Raw genomic sequence first — 14945 nt, 5'->3', positions numbered from 1 at the left:
GTGCGCGTGTCTGCTCGTGCGTGCATGTCTGTGCGCATGTGTGTGTGCGTGTGTGTCTGCTCGTGTGTGCATGTGTGTGCACGTGTCTGCTCGTGCGTGCATGTGTGTGCGCATGTGTGCGCGTGTGTGCTCGTGTGCATGTGTGTGCGCGTGTGTCTGCTCGTGTGTGTCTGCTCATGTGTGCGTGTGTGTGTGCATGTGTGTGCGCATGTGTGTGCGCGTGTGTCTGCTCGTGTGTGTGCTCATGTGTGTGCTCGTGTGTGTCTGCTCATGTGTGCATGTGTGTGCGCATATGTCTGTGTCTGCTCACAATCCAGTTATTAAGAGATTATCTCTATCTTAATAACGAAGACACTGTGGCTCAGGGAGAGTAGGTAGCAAAGCCAGAACTGGGAGACAAGATTGTTGGGCTGCAGTGTCCACGTGTCCATGAGCTTTTCCCTTCTCAAGGTCTCAGGTAAGGGGATGACTTATCTAGATCTGGGCAATCTGCTCCAAAGTCTTCATTCTGAACTAGCCTTTGAAAAGCAAACATCTTTTTCCTAGAGAGTGACTACCTTTGTAGGAATCCTCCTATCTAGATAACTAAATTCAGAGAACCCCTATGATAAAGCAGAATGTTAATTGTTCAAAGTTTCTATCGTTTTGACTTAATTCATTCCCATCCTGCGTAAGGAACCCTGAGGGTCAGCCCTATGCTGTCAGAGCAAGACATTCTTTATAAAGTTTTATTTTAAGTATTTCATCTTTTCTCCATTATGCTGGGTATATCTTTGGTGTACAGAGCCAAAGGATTGAAATCTTGCCACTTGGAACGATGTGGATAGAACTAGAGAGTATTATGCTAAGTGAAATAAGTCAGTCAGAGAAAGACAATTATCATATGATCTCACTGATATGTGGAATCTGAGAAACAAAACTGAGGATCATAGGGGAAGGGAGGGAAAAATAAGATGAAACCAGAGAGGGAGACAAACCATAAGAGACTCATAATCATAGGAAACAAACTGAGGGTTGCTGGAGGGGAGGTGGGTGGGGTATGGGGTAAGTGGGCGATGGGCCTTAAGGAGGGCACTTGATGTGATGAGCACTGGGTGTTATACACAACTGATGAACCACTGATCTCTACCTCTGAAACTAATAATACAGTATATGTTAATTAAATTGAATTTAAATGAAAAAATATGGTGTTGGGATTACCAGCAGTTCTCTGGAGATAAGGTAGAGTTAGATCTGTATCTCACATATTAAAACACAGGAAAAATTGGATAAAGCAAAGATCTAAATACAAAAAAATCGTGTACATTCTAGAAGAAAGCATGGCATTCCTCTATGACTCTTTTTGATCTCCTAGTGGGGAAAGACACATCCAAGTCAGACGCTGAACCAGAAGACTCATCACTTTGGCCGCAGACCCAAATCACTGATAAATTCTAAGGCAAATAAACTGGATTATCAGGGACATATCAGAATAGGGCTTAATTGATTCATATTTAAAGAGCTCCTACAAATCATAAAAGACCTAACAACTAATAGAAAAACGAGTACACAGAAAAGGAAATACAGGCGGCTTATAAGCTTTAAAAGTGCTCAACAACACTAACCCGAGAAAGGCAAAATCTAAGCGTTCATGTTCTGCTGGGGAGGGTTCAACTCTGCTTTCCGGAGCGAGCTGGCGGGACTGCCCTGGCCGAGCTCCGACCACCCACCGTTGGAAACTGTGAGAATCCCCGGTACGTGGTTCTCACTTCGCAGGGGCCGCAGAGAACAAGCGCTGCTTTCCTGGAGCCTCAAGGGCAAAGCCTCCAAGGTCGATGCCCCTTGCAACTGAAGTGCCTGGAGTATTAACATCTCTTTACGAAGACTGTCGACTGACTTGGGTGAGTTTTCCTTGCGTTGGCAATTTGATGGGGTCGGGGCAGAAAATAGTCCACGCAGGTACCACTGACTCGCCCTCCTTACTGCACAGCAGGAAATGTGTTCGCAGAGGGGTGGAAAAGCAGACACCGGAGCCGACCCGGCACATTGCCAGGGGCCAACCCCCTCCCCAGGAGGGGTTGCAGAGACGAAAACTTGCTCTACCGGGAGTGGGGTTCGAACCCACGCGGGCACACGCCCATTGGATCTTAAGTCCAACGCCTTAACCACTCGGCCATCCCGGTGGCTGGGCTCCTCCTGTTGGCAATTATTTTTTTATTGGAACCAATGTATTTGTGCTGCGCATGAAAGAAATACTGAATTATTTCTGTTTCTGTGGAATTGCACGAGAAGGATTGTGATGGAGAAAACAGCACGCTTTTTGTGCTTTCAGAAAGCGCCCACTTTCCCCCAGCTCCCCTCGCTAGATCACCGCCGGTGTTTCAGAGAAATCGCTGTTTTTATTTGATGGAAAGCAACACGCATGAGGGGAGAGACAGAGAGTAAGAGAAACCACCGCCGGGGTGCACCTGCTTCCTCTGCCCCTGCAGACGCCCCCCCAGTCCTCCCGGAAGAGACCGTGGTTCCTGCTGTGGCCCAACCCTCCCCACCTCTCAACCCTCCCAGTGCTGGAGGCTGCAGGGCTGGGCCCCGAGGGACAGGAGGTGAAAACGAGCTCGCCCTGGCGGGAAATTTGGAAACCCCTAGTGGACACAGTTCGAATTCGTGGCTTTGATTTTAATGACAAGACGCTTTCACTGACACCCAGTATGTCCACATAGGAGCGCACTGAGCTCAGCGTGGGCTGCACAGAAAGACACCCCCACCCCAACTCCGATATAGGGAGGACCCCAAGAATCGGATTTCCAGCAAACACACCCAGCTGACTAACCTCAACTGTTTGCTGACTACACTCAATCAAGGATGCTAGGAGTGGTCATGGGGAACTTAAGGATCCAGGAAAGAAGCTCCCAGAGGGAACATTTGGGGTCTCTGGAGGACACGGAGCTGAAATGAAATCCCAGAGCACAGGCTGGAATATAATTAATTTATGTAACAATACGGAACACCTAGTGTGTGACAGGGCATCTCAGGCAGCTGAGGGAAGGCCCCCCAAGAGGAGCGGGTTATGTCAGCGGTACAAGACAAGCAGAGGGTCTGAACATGACTCTTCCCAGTTGATGGAGAAGCCCACCCTTCATTTTGAATGTTCAGACTGACTGGGTCCACATCCAGATCTTTCTCTTTTCCTGATAAATTCACGTACAAAGCATGGCCCCCTCACGTGCTGTGGTTGTCCCACTCTGGGTTCTGTCTCTGGCCAGATCAAGGTTCAACTCCTAGAAAGGAGACATTGCCTGAGAGAGTCCCGCGCCTCCCAGGCTCTGAAGGAAACGCAGATCTCTCAGTTCTGGGGTGAGAACTGGGCTGCGGATGGGGTCGGACAGGACGCCAGGGTTCCACAAAAAAACAGATCAGAGATAGAATCCATCATGTATAGACAGATACAAAGGTTTCCAAAATATTCTATTACTGTTGTTCTTCACCTGGGCTACACAGTAGATTCAGCTATTCAGTTAAATTCTTAAATGTGAAAGTAAAAATAAAACTACCAGAGGCGCAGGAAGGAGAATATCCTCGTCTGCCAGTGAGGCACGAACAACAAGGAAATACAATTCTAGTATTTGCTTCCATTAAAATGAAGAATATGTAAAATAAAGGACATAATAGAAATAGAAATAGATAAATGTGATCGGGGGGAGTATATTTAAATTGTCCCCAAATGGCAGGGGCAAGATGGATAGATAGATGATATAATAGCAAGAAGCCATGAGAAGCAGCAAGATCAAAAGGAAATGGACAAAGGACACGACAAGCAATTTAAGAGAGAGATACACAAGACTAACAAATATACAGCAAAAAATTTCCCAAATCATTAATTGCCACAGAAAAAAAAAAGTAAAAAAAGACAGTACTCTACCGCCATTTGATTGGCAAAGTAAAAAGCTGAGTAAAACCCATTATTGTAGGACTAGGAATTAAAGAATGCTCATGTCCTGCTGGTGGGGTCTGAAATCGAGGATGTCCTCCTGGAGAACTTCTTACTCTAGTAAAGGATGTTCCCGTTCTAGCATGGAGCTATTCTGCTCCTGCTTTTGAATCTTCCCCCACCCTTGCTGCCCCTCAAATCCTACCCATGACAGAGGACACACGGAAGGAAGTTAGTCACAGCATTGGGTGCGGTCTTGTGAAATTGGGAGAAACTTTGGTTTTCATTATTAGGCAGTGTAAATGCATCCTTTAGAATAGTATGCACATTTATTCTATAATAACAGAGAATGTGACCACAGAGCAAGACGGATGGAACTTAAAATTCTAACGCTATTGCAAAAGAGCTCTGCAAACAGACCACACCTCCTGTTTCAGCCGCTGTAGGAATGACGCTTCCCCTGGATACAACCAGGATGCTAGACATAAATATGTGAATAACTGTTTTCTGACACTTGCTGTCAGTGCAGGACCTTGGTCCCTGACGGAAGGGGAACAGACGCCATGAGTCTTCTAAAGGTTTTAGCTTGTTGCCTAAGAGGCAGTTTCTAGGCCTCTAGGCCGGTGGGATTTCCGAGCCAGGCAGGGTCGCTAAACTGGGGGCACAAAGATCACATTTCAGGGAGGCCAATGCAGTTAGCATATTTGGAACAGGATGCCAGAGAGGAGAAACCTGCACAGAGAGACACAGAAAGAGAGAGAGCCCAGTGTTGGCAGAGGGGCTTTGTGGCCCCTTCCGTGGAATACTGGTTCATGTCAGTGGGGTTAAAACTCTGCAAGGCTGGAGGAAAAGCCCTTGGATAAAAGTAAGCTGCATATAAAGTGCCTGAATTAGCTCCCAGCAGCTGTCCTGAAGGGACATCGTAACTTACGGGGCATCAGGGGGAGTCTGTACAAAGGCAGAACCTTAGGTTTGGACCCTCCCTAATGAGGTTTATAGGTCAGCCACAGGTGGGGCACACGGACCCCAAAGAAAACGTTACCTGAGCTTGGAAGAAAAGGGGTTCTTAATGGAGGAGCAGAGAATTTACAAACACTATTGCCGGCAGTATTATGGGATGTAGACAACAAACTCCGAGCTGGCTAATTTAGCTAAAGAGATTTCCGGTCCGGATGGTGACGGCTTGCTTAGCCTTTCTTGCTGTTTATAGTAAAATGTGAGATGAGAGATTGAAGTTCAGGGAAGGACTGTTAAATACAAATGAGCCGGAGCTCACAAGGGTTTGAAAGAAAAGCTGTTTCTTATTCCCAAGCCGCTCCAGATGAAAACCGATGCTAAAACGAAGATAGGGCTTTCAGGCAAACATCAAGTCCAGAGCGCTGTCAGAAGCCAAACGTGTGACTGTGAAATCTTGTGTTGGCACTCCCAAGTGAGTTAAGGCGAGCTCTAGGCAGAACAACAAGCCTCTAAGGATCCTCAGGACATGCCCTACGCAGCCCCTCCACGAAACCACAAATCTCAGGGGTGTGGCCCACCAGCAGCTTCATAGGAAGCCAAGGTAAACAAGGGCTTATTTTCATCAGGTTCGAGAATGCCGTTTTTGTTTAATACAGAGGTTGGAAAACTTTTTCTTCAATGGGCCAGACAGTAAATATTTTAGGCTTTGTGGACCATACAGCGTCTGTCAAAATGACTCACATCTGCTGTTGTAGCAGGAAAGCAGCCACAGATAATATGAAACGAGTAAGTACTGCTGTGTTCCAATAAAACTATAAAAACAGGTAGCTGGCCAGGTATGGCCTGTGGGTCATCGTTTGCCGACTCCAAGTCTAAAGGACTATGCTCCAGCAACGCTCGTGACATCACAGGTGTGTCAAGAGCACGGTGGCTGAACACTGACGGCTTGAGCTAAAAGGGTAGAGGACAGCACAAAATGAAAAGAGGACCCTGAACCTTCCAGACTGTGATGGGAAGGAAGTGGGCTAAGAAGACGACTCAGTAAGTCAGAGAAGTGTCGTATGAACAGGATGGGTGATTCAGAGGTTGAAGCCAAGGGTCCAGGAGGACAATTCCCAGACAGCATGACTGAGTCCCAATCAAGTGGCATCACGTGCCCACTGGCTTCTACAATTGCTGTGGACCAGCGTGTCCCCTGCTTTCGTTCTCTTTGAACGGGAGTGTGTATAGAGCTTATCCTCTGCCTCCTGTGCCTGTCCGGGAAGACAGGTGATTTGTATGCTAGGTCCACAGATGTTCAAGTTACAAAGGATTCTACTTCCCACCCGAGGAACTTCGTCTGAGCCTTCACCTGATTTAGATGATGCCATCCTGGACTTCACCTTGATGTTACAAAGGAATCAGACTGGGAGGGTGGAGTGTATTTTGGCATGTAGGAGAGACAGAATCGCTGGAGGTCAAAAGTTAGGGGGACGTATGGATAAAATCCTAATATCACTCACCCACAGAGTTGGACAGGCAGGCTAACTGCTGGTCCTGAGGGATGTGATGGGTCTCAGAACCATGCAAGACTGGATTCTCAATAGGGTTCTCTTTCCACAGAGGAAGCGTTCTTCTTTGGTTCTGACTGGGGTCCAGGTTCACTTTCTTGCTAAATCCTAGAGAAATTGCTGAAATAAGAACACAGATAAAGGTGTGGAATTTTTAAAACAATACGTGACAACAATACCTGGACTATAAGGCTCTGTGGCTTAGCTGGTTAAAGCGCCTGTCTAGTAAACAGGAGATCCTGGGTTCAAATCCCAGCGGGGCCTTTCCTTTTGTGCTTTTATGAAAACTTGGATTTATAGCTGATTGAAGCCTCAGACAACCAGTCAACCTGCCTGAGGTACTTTGTATAAGAGTTAGAGAATTTGTCACCATGAATTAGCAACGTCTATGCTATGAACTAGACTTGAGCTAGTTTCCTAATTTTAAACTTGTAGCTACTACACTCCACATTTCCTAAGAAACGCGCAGTCTCCCTTCACATTCTGCTTGGAATATAATTCAAAAAGAAGACAAGAAAAAAAGAGATAAAATGTGCATATTGTATAAACTGAGTGCTATGATAACGATCCCTCCTTCTCCCATGATCCTGCATGATCACTGAATGCTTGGAAAGTAGAGCAACCGGATGGAATCTTGAAAGAGTAAGAATGATTAGTGATGACATGAACCGAAACAAAACAGAGTGGAAGACAAGAAAGCTATAGCGAGGTGGGAGGCAAGCGAGACCTGAAGGACTCAGATGAAAATAAAAGGCTGGAAAAATCCGTCAAACCCTAGAATCAAGTTTTATATGTTCTAGTGGATCTTTTTCTTTTGATATCCTAGGGCGTGTCTTCAAGTATATTCTACAAGTCATGCCCTCACCCGCAGTAACGCGCACTTTTCTTGTCAATCAGACGGTGGCCTTGTTCTTAGCTTCTTGCTCCTCCCTGTCAAGAACGCTGAACTCGGATGATTGCTCCTTTAGTGTGTTTTGGGAGCTTTTGCTCCATTTGTGAGGTTTTGGGAGAACTTGTTACATTACTTATGTTCCCAGTGCAAAATGAGAACGCAGGACTTTTTGTTTAAAAGTTACTGAGATTTCCCAACCATCCATCGCAGAACATTAAATCAAGAGTCTGGCCTGGCGCGAACGCGCGGGTGGCGAGCACGAAGCCAGCCCTCTCTGGGAGTGCGATTTTTTTGCCCAAAGACTGGATTTTAAAGGACATCTAAAAGTGGAATGGAATCCCAAGTGACGGTCCACGATATCAAGTACTTTTAGAGGACAGCTTGAAGGTACTGACGTGGGAATGTTACACCGTATAAACAAAAACTGTGAAAAAAACTTGGTTGAAGCGTTTTCTGTCCAACAATATTTTTCTGGCTCATGTTCTTTTCTCAAACGACTCCTCGTTCCAGGTCCCATTAAACGCCACCTGGCCTTGGCGACAGGGTACACAGGCACCCCGGCCGGGCGCATCCCGGTGACTGTCTAACTTGGGCTGTGCTCCACACAGTGCGGCCGTGCGCCGGATACCATCGCTAGGTTTGAATACGACGCTGGGTCGGAAAGGGTCGGAGGTGTCCATGAAACGCGCGGTCTAACTGTGAAGGAGAAAGAAAAACTACCCCCCACGGAGCAAGCGTGTTTCCGCCCGGTTTCGAACCGGGGACCTTTCGCGTGTGAGGCGAACGTGATAACCAATACACTACGGAAACTCCTCTGTGCGCGGGGGCGCGCTCGGAGCTCTCTCGTAGGCTTCCTGCCTTCCCCCGCGCTGGTTCCCAAAACCCTGGGGTCTTCTCTCTGCTCAGGTCCGTTACGGAGTCACTGTCCGCAGCTGCATTTTAAACTTGATCCAAAAATCAAGCAGCACGCCGAGGTGAGGAGGTACCCAACTCCCAGGTAGTTGGAAGTATTCAAGGTCTGTGAGTCTTCTGCGAGAGCCAGGACGAGCATCGGAATAATCTCGAACATCTCGGCGCTGACAAGCTTGCACTGCACTCGCGCACCCCTCGGAATGCCTCTCCACCCGCTCACCCAGCGTGGGAATGATTGCCAAACCCTGAAGGCTCTGCCTGCTCGCTGCGACGCCTGGTAGCTTCTCTCCGTCTCCGCGCAGCTCCCGGGCAGGGCTCTCCGTCTACTCCCCGCCTCGCTTGAAAGGCAGGACTTCACTTCATAAAATTCCGCAAACAGAAACCATTTTTCTTTTCTAATATATGTACTTATTATTTTTTATTAGAGTTTGTAAAAAGCTGTTTCAGGTTCACAGCAAAACTGAGTACAAGGTACATTTACTGAGTTCTTATCACGGAAGGAAGTTGGATTTTGTTGAATGCTTTTTCTACCTCTTTTGATCTGATCATGTACTTTTTTCTCTCTTAGCCTGTCGGTGTGATGGATTCCGTTAAGTGGTTTTGAATGTTGAACCAGCCTTGCACGCCTGGAAGAAATCCCACTCTGTCGTGGGATATCTTTTCATATGCCGTTGGAATAAATTTGCTATTATTTTGCTGAGGATTTTTGCATCTGGGTTCATAAGAGATGATGGTCTGTGGTCGTCTTTTCCTGTAATGTCTTTGATACTGGTATTAGGGTAAAGCTGGCCTCATAGAATTTTTGAAATACTCCCTCTGCTTCTGTCTTTTGAAAGAGATCACAGAGAATTGGTATAATGTGTTCCTTAAATGTTTGGCAGAATTCACCATGAGCTTATCTGGGCCTGAAATTTCTGTTTTGGAATGTTATTAATTATTGATTCAATTTTTAAAATACATATAGGCCTATTCAGATTATTTCTTCCTTCTTGTGTGAGTTTTGGCAAATTTTGTCTTCACAATTTCAATTGGTCCATTTCATCTAGGTTATCCAAACTGTGGGCATAAAGGTTGTTCGTAATAGTCCTTTATTATCCTTTTAAAATGAGTAGGATCTGTAGTGATGTCCCCTCTTTCAATTCTGATATCACTAATTTGTGCCCTCTCCCTTTTTTCTTAGTTAGCCTGGTGAGAGGTTGATTGATTTCATTGATTTTATTGATCTTTTCAAAGAATCAGCTTTTGGTTTCATTGATTTCCTGTTTCTAATTTCTGCTCTAACTTTTATTTATTTTTTTCTGCTTATTTTGGATAATTAGGTTTTCTTTTTCTACTTTCCTAGGATGGAAGCTTAGATGATTCATTTCAGATCTTTCTTTTCAAATATATGCATTCAATGCTAGAAATTTCCCTATAAGCATTTCTTCCACTGTATCCAAAAAAATTTGATACGTTGTATTTTTATTGTCCTTTAATTTGAAATATTTTAAAATTTCTCCTGAGAATTTTTCTTTGATCCATATGTTATTTAGAAGTGTGTAGTTTAGTCTCCAGGTATTTGGGGATTTTCCTGCCATCTCTCTGTTATTGATTGCTACTTTAATTCCATTGTGGTCTGAGAGCAGACATGTATGATTTCAATTCTTTTAAATGTGTTAAGGTGTGTCTTATGGCCCAGAATGTGGTCTATCTTGGTGAATGTTCCATGTGAGTTTAAGAATGTGTGTTCTGCTGTTGTTGGATAAGCTGTCTGGAGATGTTGATTTCACCAAGGGAAAATTGAACCCCTTATCATTCTGTAATGTTCTTTTCTATCCCTGATAATTTTCCTTGTTCTGAAGTCTGCTCTGTCTGAAATTAATATAGTTACTTCTGCTTTGTCTTTACTAGTGTTAGTATGGTATGCTGTTCTCCGTTCATTGACCTTCAGTCTATGAGTCTTTATGTTTAAAGTGGATTTTTCGTAGACAACATATACTTTAGTCTTGTTTCTCAGTCCCTTCTGACAATCTCTGTCTTTTAATTGGTGCATTAGACCATTGACATTTAAACTGATTTCTGATAGAATTGGGTTAATATTTTCCATAGTTGTTACAATTTTCTATTTGTTGCCTTTGTTTTTCGTTCCTGTTTTTGTCTTTGTCTACTCTTTTTCTGTCTTTTGTGGTTTTAACTGAGCATTTTATATTATTTCACTTTCTCTCCTTTCTTAGCATATCAGCTGTACTTTTTTTTTTTTTACTTTTTTTAGTGGTGGCCCTAGAGTTTGCAATATATATTTAGAACTAACCCAAGCCCACTTTCGAATAACACTGTGCCACTTCACAGATAGCGTGAATACCTTATAATAGCAAAATGATCCCAATTCCTTCCTCCTGTTCCATGTATCATTGTTGCCATTTGTTTTACTGATACATAAGCAAATGTATGTATACATACATACACATATACATACACAATCAAATATGGTGTTGGGATTATTATTCTGAACCACCTGTTATCAGTCAGATCAATTTAGAATAAGAAATACAAAAATTTTTATTTTACCTTCACTTATTCCTTCTCTGATGGTCTTTCTCACATAGATCCAAGTTTCTGATCTTTTATCATTTCCTTCTTCTAAAGAACTTCTTTTAACATTTCTTGCAAGACAGATCCACTGGCAGCAAATTCTCTCAATATTGTGTCTGGGAAAATCTTTCTTTCTTCTTCACTTTTTAGGGATAATTTCATAGGAAGCAGATGTCTAGATTGGTGGGTTTTTCTCTCGACACTAAATATTTCACCTCACTTTCCTTCCTTGCATGGTTTCTGAGAAGCTTTATCTTTCCTTCTCTGTAGGTAATTTTTTTCCCTCTAGCAGCTCTCAGGAATTTTTTTCTTTATCTTTGTTTTTCTGTAGTTTGAAAGTGATGCATCTGGGTATAATCTTTTTGGTATTTATTCTGGTTGGTGCTCTCTGGGCTTCCTGGATCTGTAATTTGGTGTCTGACGTTAATCTGGGAAATTTTTCAGTCATTATTGTTTCAAATATTTTTTCTGTTCTTTTCTGTTCAAATATCTTTTCCATTATGCCTATGTAATGCCTTTCCAACTTATCACTGTTCTCGGATATTCTGTTCTCTTTTCTTTGGTCTTTTTTTTTTTTCCTTTGCTTTTCAGTTTTAGATGTTTCTACTAAGATATTCTCATGCTCAGAGATTCTTCACTCAGCCATGCCCAGTGTGCTAATAAGCCCGTCAGAGGTGTTCTTCATTTCTGTTACAGTGCTTTTGGTCCTTTCATAGAATTTCCCTCTCTCTGCTTATATTGCCCATGTTCTTGCATGTTGTCTACTTTACCCATGAGCACTCTTAGCACATTTACCATAGTTGTTTTAAATTCTGGGTCTCATAATTGCAGTGTCTCTGCCCTGGGTATGGCTCTGATGCTCACCCTGTCTCTTCAATTGTGTTTTCACTTTCTCTGGCTCATGCTTGATTTCTTTCTTTCTTTTTTTTTTTTTTAAAGATTTTATTTATTTATTCGACAGAGATAGAGACAGCCAGCGAGAGAGGGAACACAAGTACGGGGAGTGGGAGAGGAAGAAGCAGGCTCATAGCGGAGGAGCCTGATGTGGGGCTCGATCCCAGAACGCCGGGATCATGCCCTGAGCCGAAGGCAGGCGCTTAACTGCTGTGCCACCCAGGCGCCCCTCATGCTTGATTTCTATCCTGCACGAAGCCAAGAACCCTCTTGGCTGGTCCTGTGGGACCCGTGTCTGGGTCCTCAGACCCATCCTGCCTGCATCATTCCCACGAGGCTCAAAGTCTTTTCCTGGTGAAGGGGTCTTACAGTGAGCTGGTCTCGTAGGCACAGTCTAATTACTTGACCAGTCTCGACCATCAACACCCCTCACCCCCCATGCCCTTTCTCCGGAGAACTTACTGAATCCAGAAATCATAAATTAAATTTTTATTACTAAACAATATAGATGGGCAGATGCATATTGCTCAGAAACCACTGAGGGTCTCATGGTAATTCTTTCATTTAGTTAATTCATTCCATAGTGTTGCCAAGGGTCATTAATTTGTAGGTAAGAATGGCCGAGAACCACCCTAGCCACGCATGTATCTTTGATAAAAGAAGTATTTTAAAGCCAATTTGATGACTTCTTGTTTCCCATCCTGCATATAAATTGTTTAGAAGTTGTCACTCCTGTCCTCATAATGAGAAAAAAGCTAAACAAACTGAAAACTAACAACTTTTCTTAGATCCATCAAAGAACTGAGGTCAACAGGGCAAACCGCTGCGTCCTGAATTGAGAGACAGGTGGCTGCCGAGCACCAGGGCTCGCTGGAGCCAACACCACGGAGGTCACTTCAACGACGAGTTGCTGGAGGCTCCCCGTGGACAAGCATGAAGTCAAAAACTGGTGGTGGCCCTGTCTTAGGGAGGTCCCCATACATTTGTGAGTTTACCTCTGGGAGTCCTACCAGGTTCTCCCAGTGAAGACTGGAGAACAAAATCTCTTCACGCTTGCCCTGGGGGAGGGCAACAGTGACCATTTAAAAATAGCCTGAAAGCATTCGGTTCTCCCTAACAAGGCCTGTGCGCAGGGGAAACTGTCCACCAGAGCCTAACAGACCTGGCAGGGGGTGGACACCCAGCTCCCAGCCTCCTCTAGCCTTCTGTGCTCACCCCAAGAGGGGCAGGCAGCAAAAACTGAGCAGCGCTTGTGACGGTCCCAAAGGTCACAGCCGGAGGCTCAGGCTCACTGACCCACTGAGCCCTAGGCACAGAGTGCTTCCCCTCCGTCCCCTCACTCCTTGAATGACTACGGAAAGAACTGTACCTCGCAGACCTTACTTAAGACGTCTCTAGGGAAAGTCAAACCCCACAGGGGAGGACAAGACAGGGCAGCAGAGAGACTTTAGCAAACCGAACACGGCATCCCTTCTAGCCAGGTAAGCCTAACAGCCCACACTGCAGGCCTACTGACCTCAGTTCCTTTCACCAGCGCTCGTGTTTGGCTTTCAAAAAAATGACAAGTCATGCTAAAAGACAAAAACATGATATTTAGAGACAGAGAAAGCCTGAGAATTAGATCTGTAGGGGAAATTTTTGGAGTCATCAGACCAGGAATGTGAAACAACTATGATTGTTGTACCAAGGGCTATGATTCATGTACCAAGCTTTCAGGGGAGAGAATGTTTTTCTTTCCCCTCTTAGGGTCCCTGGTTGGGTCTGGAGATTAGACCCACAGAGACAGATGAACAGGAGGAATGCACACACATTTCTGTAAGTTTTACAGGGCGTGGAGCCTTCCTAAGGAAGGAAGACTGGAGAACAGGGCTAAAGCCTAGGGCTTTTATGTGGGGTTCGATGAAGAAGGCGGAACACCTCGTCTGGAGGGGAGCAAGGATAAGAGTTACGGCTGACTTCTCAGGAACCATGCAAGCATGAAGAGTGGAGTAAAGTATTTAAAGGGTTGAGAGAAACAACTACCAGTGTGGAATTCTGTTACAGTGAAGCTAACCTTCAATGAGCAGAAGAAAGAGACTTGGTCAGATGAGCCAGAGTAGAAGGAATACATTGTCATAGATGGGCCTTGCAGGAAAGGTGAAAAAGAAGTACTTCACAGAGAAGGCAGACGATGAAGTCTGCAGGGACTATGGAAGAACACTGCAGAAGGAGCACAGGAAGGAGATAATGTCCAGGTCCCAGGGAGAGCTGCAGGGACCATGTGGGCCTCAGGGAGCAGAGGCTGGGGAACAAGGTAAGCTGCTGAATCTCACCCCTAGACAGTAAGTGCCAGGCCCCCAAGTCTGGGGGTCACAGGTCACCTCCGAGGTGGGCCTGGATCTGTTTTGCTGGGGATCCATCTTGTGCATGGGAATCCTTCATCTTTCTCCTGTTCTGCAATGTCTTCCTAACCTCAGGCTGTCAGCCTGTTTCTTCAAAAAGGAAAAAACTCGAAAAGAATGGCTGGAGCGAAGGGTGGCAGAATTAGGCCACCCCCAAATCTGCCACTTTGGCATGAGGATTCTTTTGAGCTGAAGGCACCAGAGAAGAACCAGGTGCAAGAAAATCTCTCTGCCCTCCCTCCTACCCCCATGGGCCTCAACGCGGGACAGAAGTTTACAAAGGGGCCCATCCTCCCCTCTCCACGGGGCAAGACAAAAGTTAATCCCCAGGACAGCTCTAGACCCTTCTGATGGAGAAGGCACAAACTCGAATCTGTGTGACACACCTCCCCTTGCATCCTGTGCTTGTCCCGGTCACCTCCCCGTGACTGGCCTCCCCCACACGTTTCTCTCTTTTGTCCTTAGCAGACGGTGGTACTGGAGTCCTTCCAGCCCACCTCTGGGAGGGGCTCCTTTCCCCCTGCGTCTCTTCCAGGCACGCAGGGGGTACACATGTTAATAAACGTGTGTTTCTTTTGCTGCTCTCTTGTTACAGAGTTCCCAGCCAAGGGCTTCCAAGGGTAGAGAGAACATGATTTTCCCTCCCCTACCGGAGTAACAGTAACGGACACCCTATGTGTCCTGGGGCTGGTCCACAAGTCCTCCGTGAAGGCACCTGAAAAGGCAGGTGCAGGAGCTGGTGACTGGGCAGAGGAAGGCTGTGCAGGGGCCGCGGGTGCCAGGGGCTGGAGGGCACGGCCACGGGCTCGGCCTTGACTCTAAGCCCAAGGCAGAGGCAGAAACCGCAAGAACCCCGGGGCGGAAGCTAGGCTTCTGCGCGC

The 14945-nt window shown here is 45.6% G+C and overlaps 1 protein-coding gene and 3 non-coding genes across 8 annotated transcripts in view; 1 reads left to right on the top strand and 3 right to left on the bottom strand.

Annotated features, from left to right (window-relative positions):
- LOC123794173 (uncharacterized) overlaps window positions 1–14945 on the bottom strand; it is a 54159-nt gene that overhangs the window by 32174 nt on the left and 7040 nt on the right. For all 5 annotated transcript variants that reach the window (XR_015722576.1, XR_006780139.2, XM_087858014.1 and 2 more), the window contains exon 2: window positions 6367–6534. Coding sequence is in view for 3 of the 5 variants with exons in the window: in XM_087858014.1 (XP_087714140.1) it covers window positions 6367–6534 (168 nt within the window). In the remaining 2 variants the exon portion in view is untranslated. The remainder of the gene's footprint in view (window positions 1–6366; window positions 6535–14945) is intronic.
- TRNAL-UAA (transfer RNA leucine (anticodon UAA)) lies at window positions 2080–2162 on the bottom strand. Its single transcript has one exon. It is a non-coding gene; the product is annotated as a tRNA-Leu (tRNA).
- Window positions 6605–6678, top strand: TRNAT-AGU (transfer RNA threonine (anticodon AGU)). The gene has a single exon. It is a non-coding gene; the product is annotated as a tRNA-Thr (tRNA).
- Window positions 8044–8116, bottom strand: TRNAV-CAC (transfer RNA valine (anticodon CAC)). Its single transcript has one exon. It is a non-coding gene; the product is annotated as a tRNA-Val (tRNA).

The sequence above is a fragment of the Ursus americanus genome, chromosome 32, assembly GCF_024610735.1.
Source record: "Ursus americanus isolate L20-20 chromosome 32, mUrsAme1.1.p, whole genome shotgun sequence".
Classification (NCBI taxonomy): domain Eukaryota; kingdom Metazoa; phylum Chordata; class Mammalia; order Carnivora; family Ursidae; genus Ursus; species Ursus americanus.
Note: the sequence above shows the minus strand (reverse complement) of the source record. Positions and strands in the feature narration are given on the sequence as shown.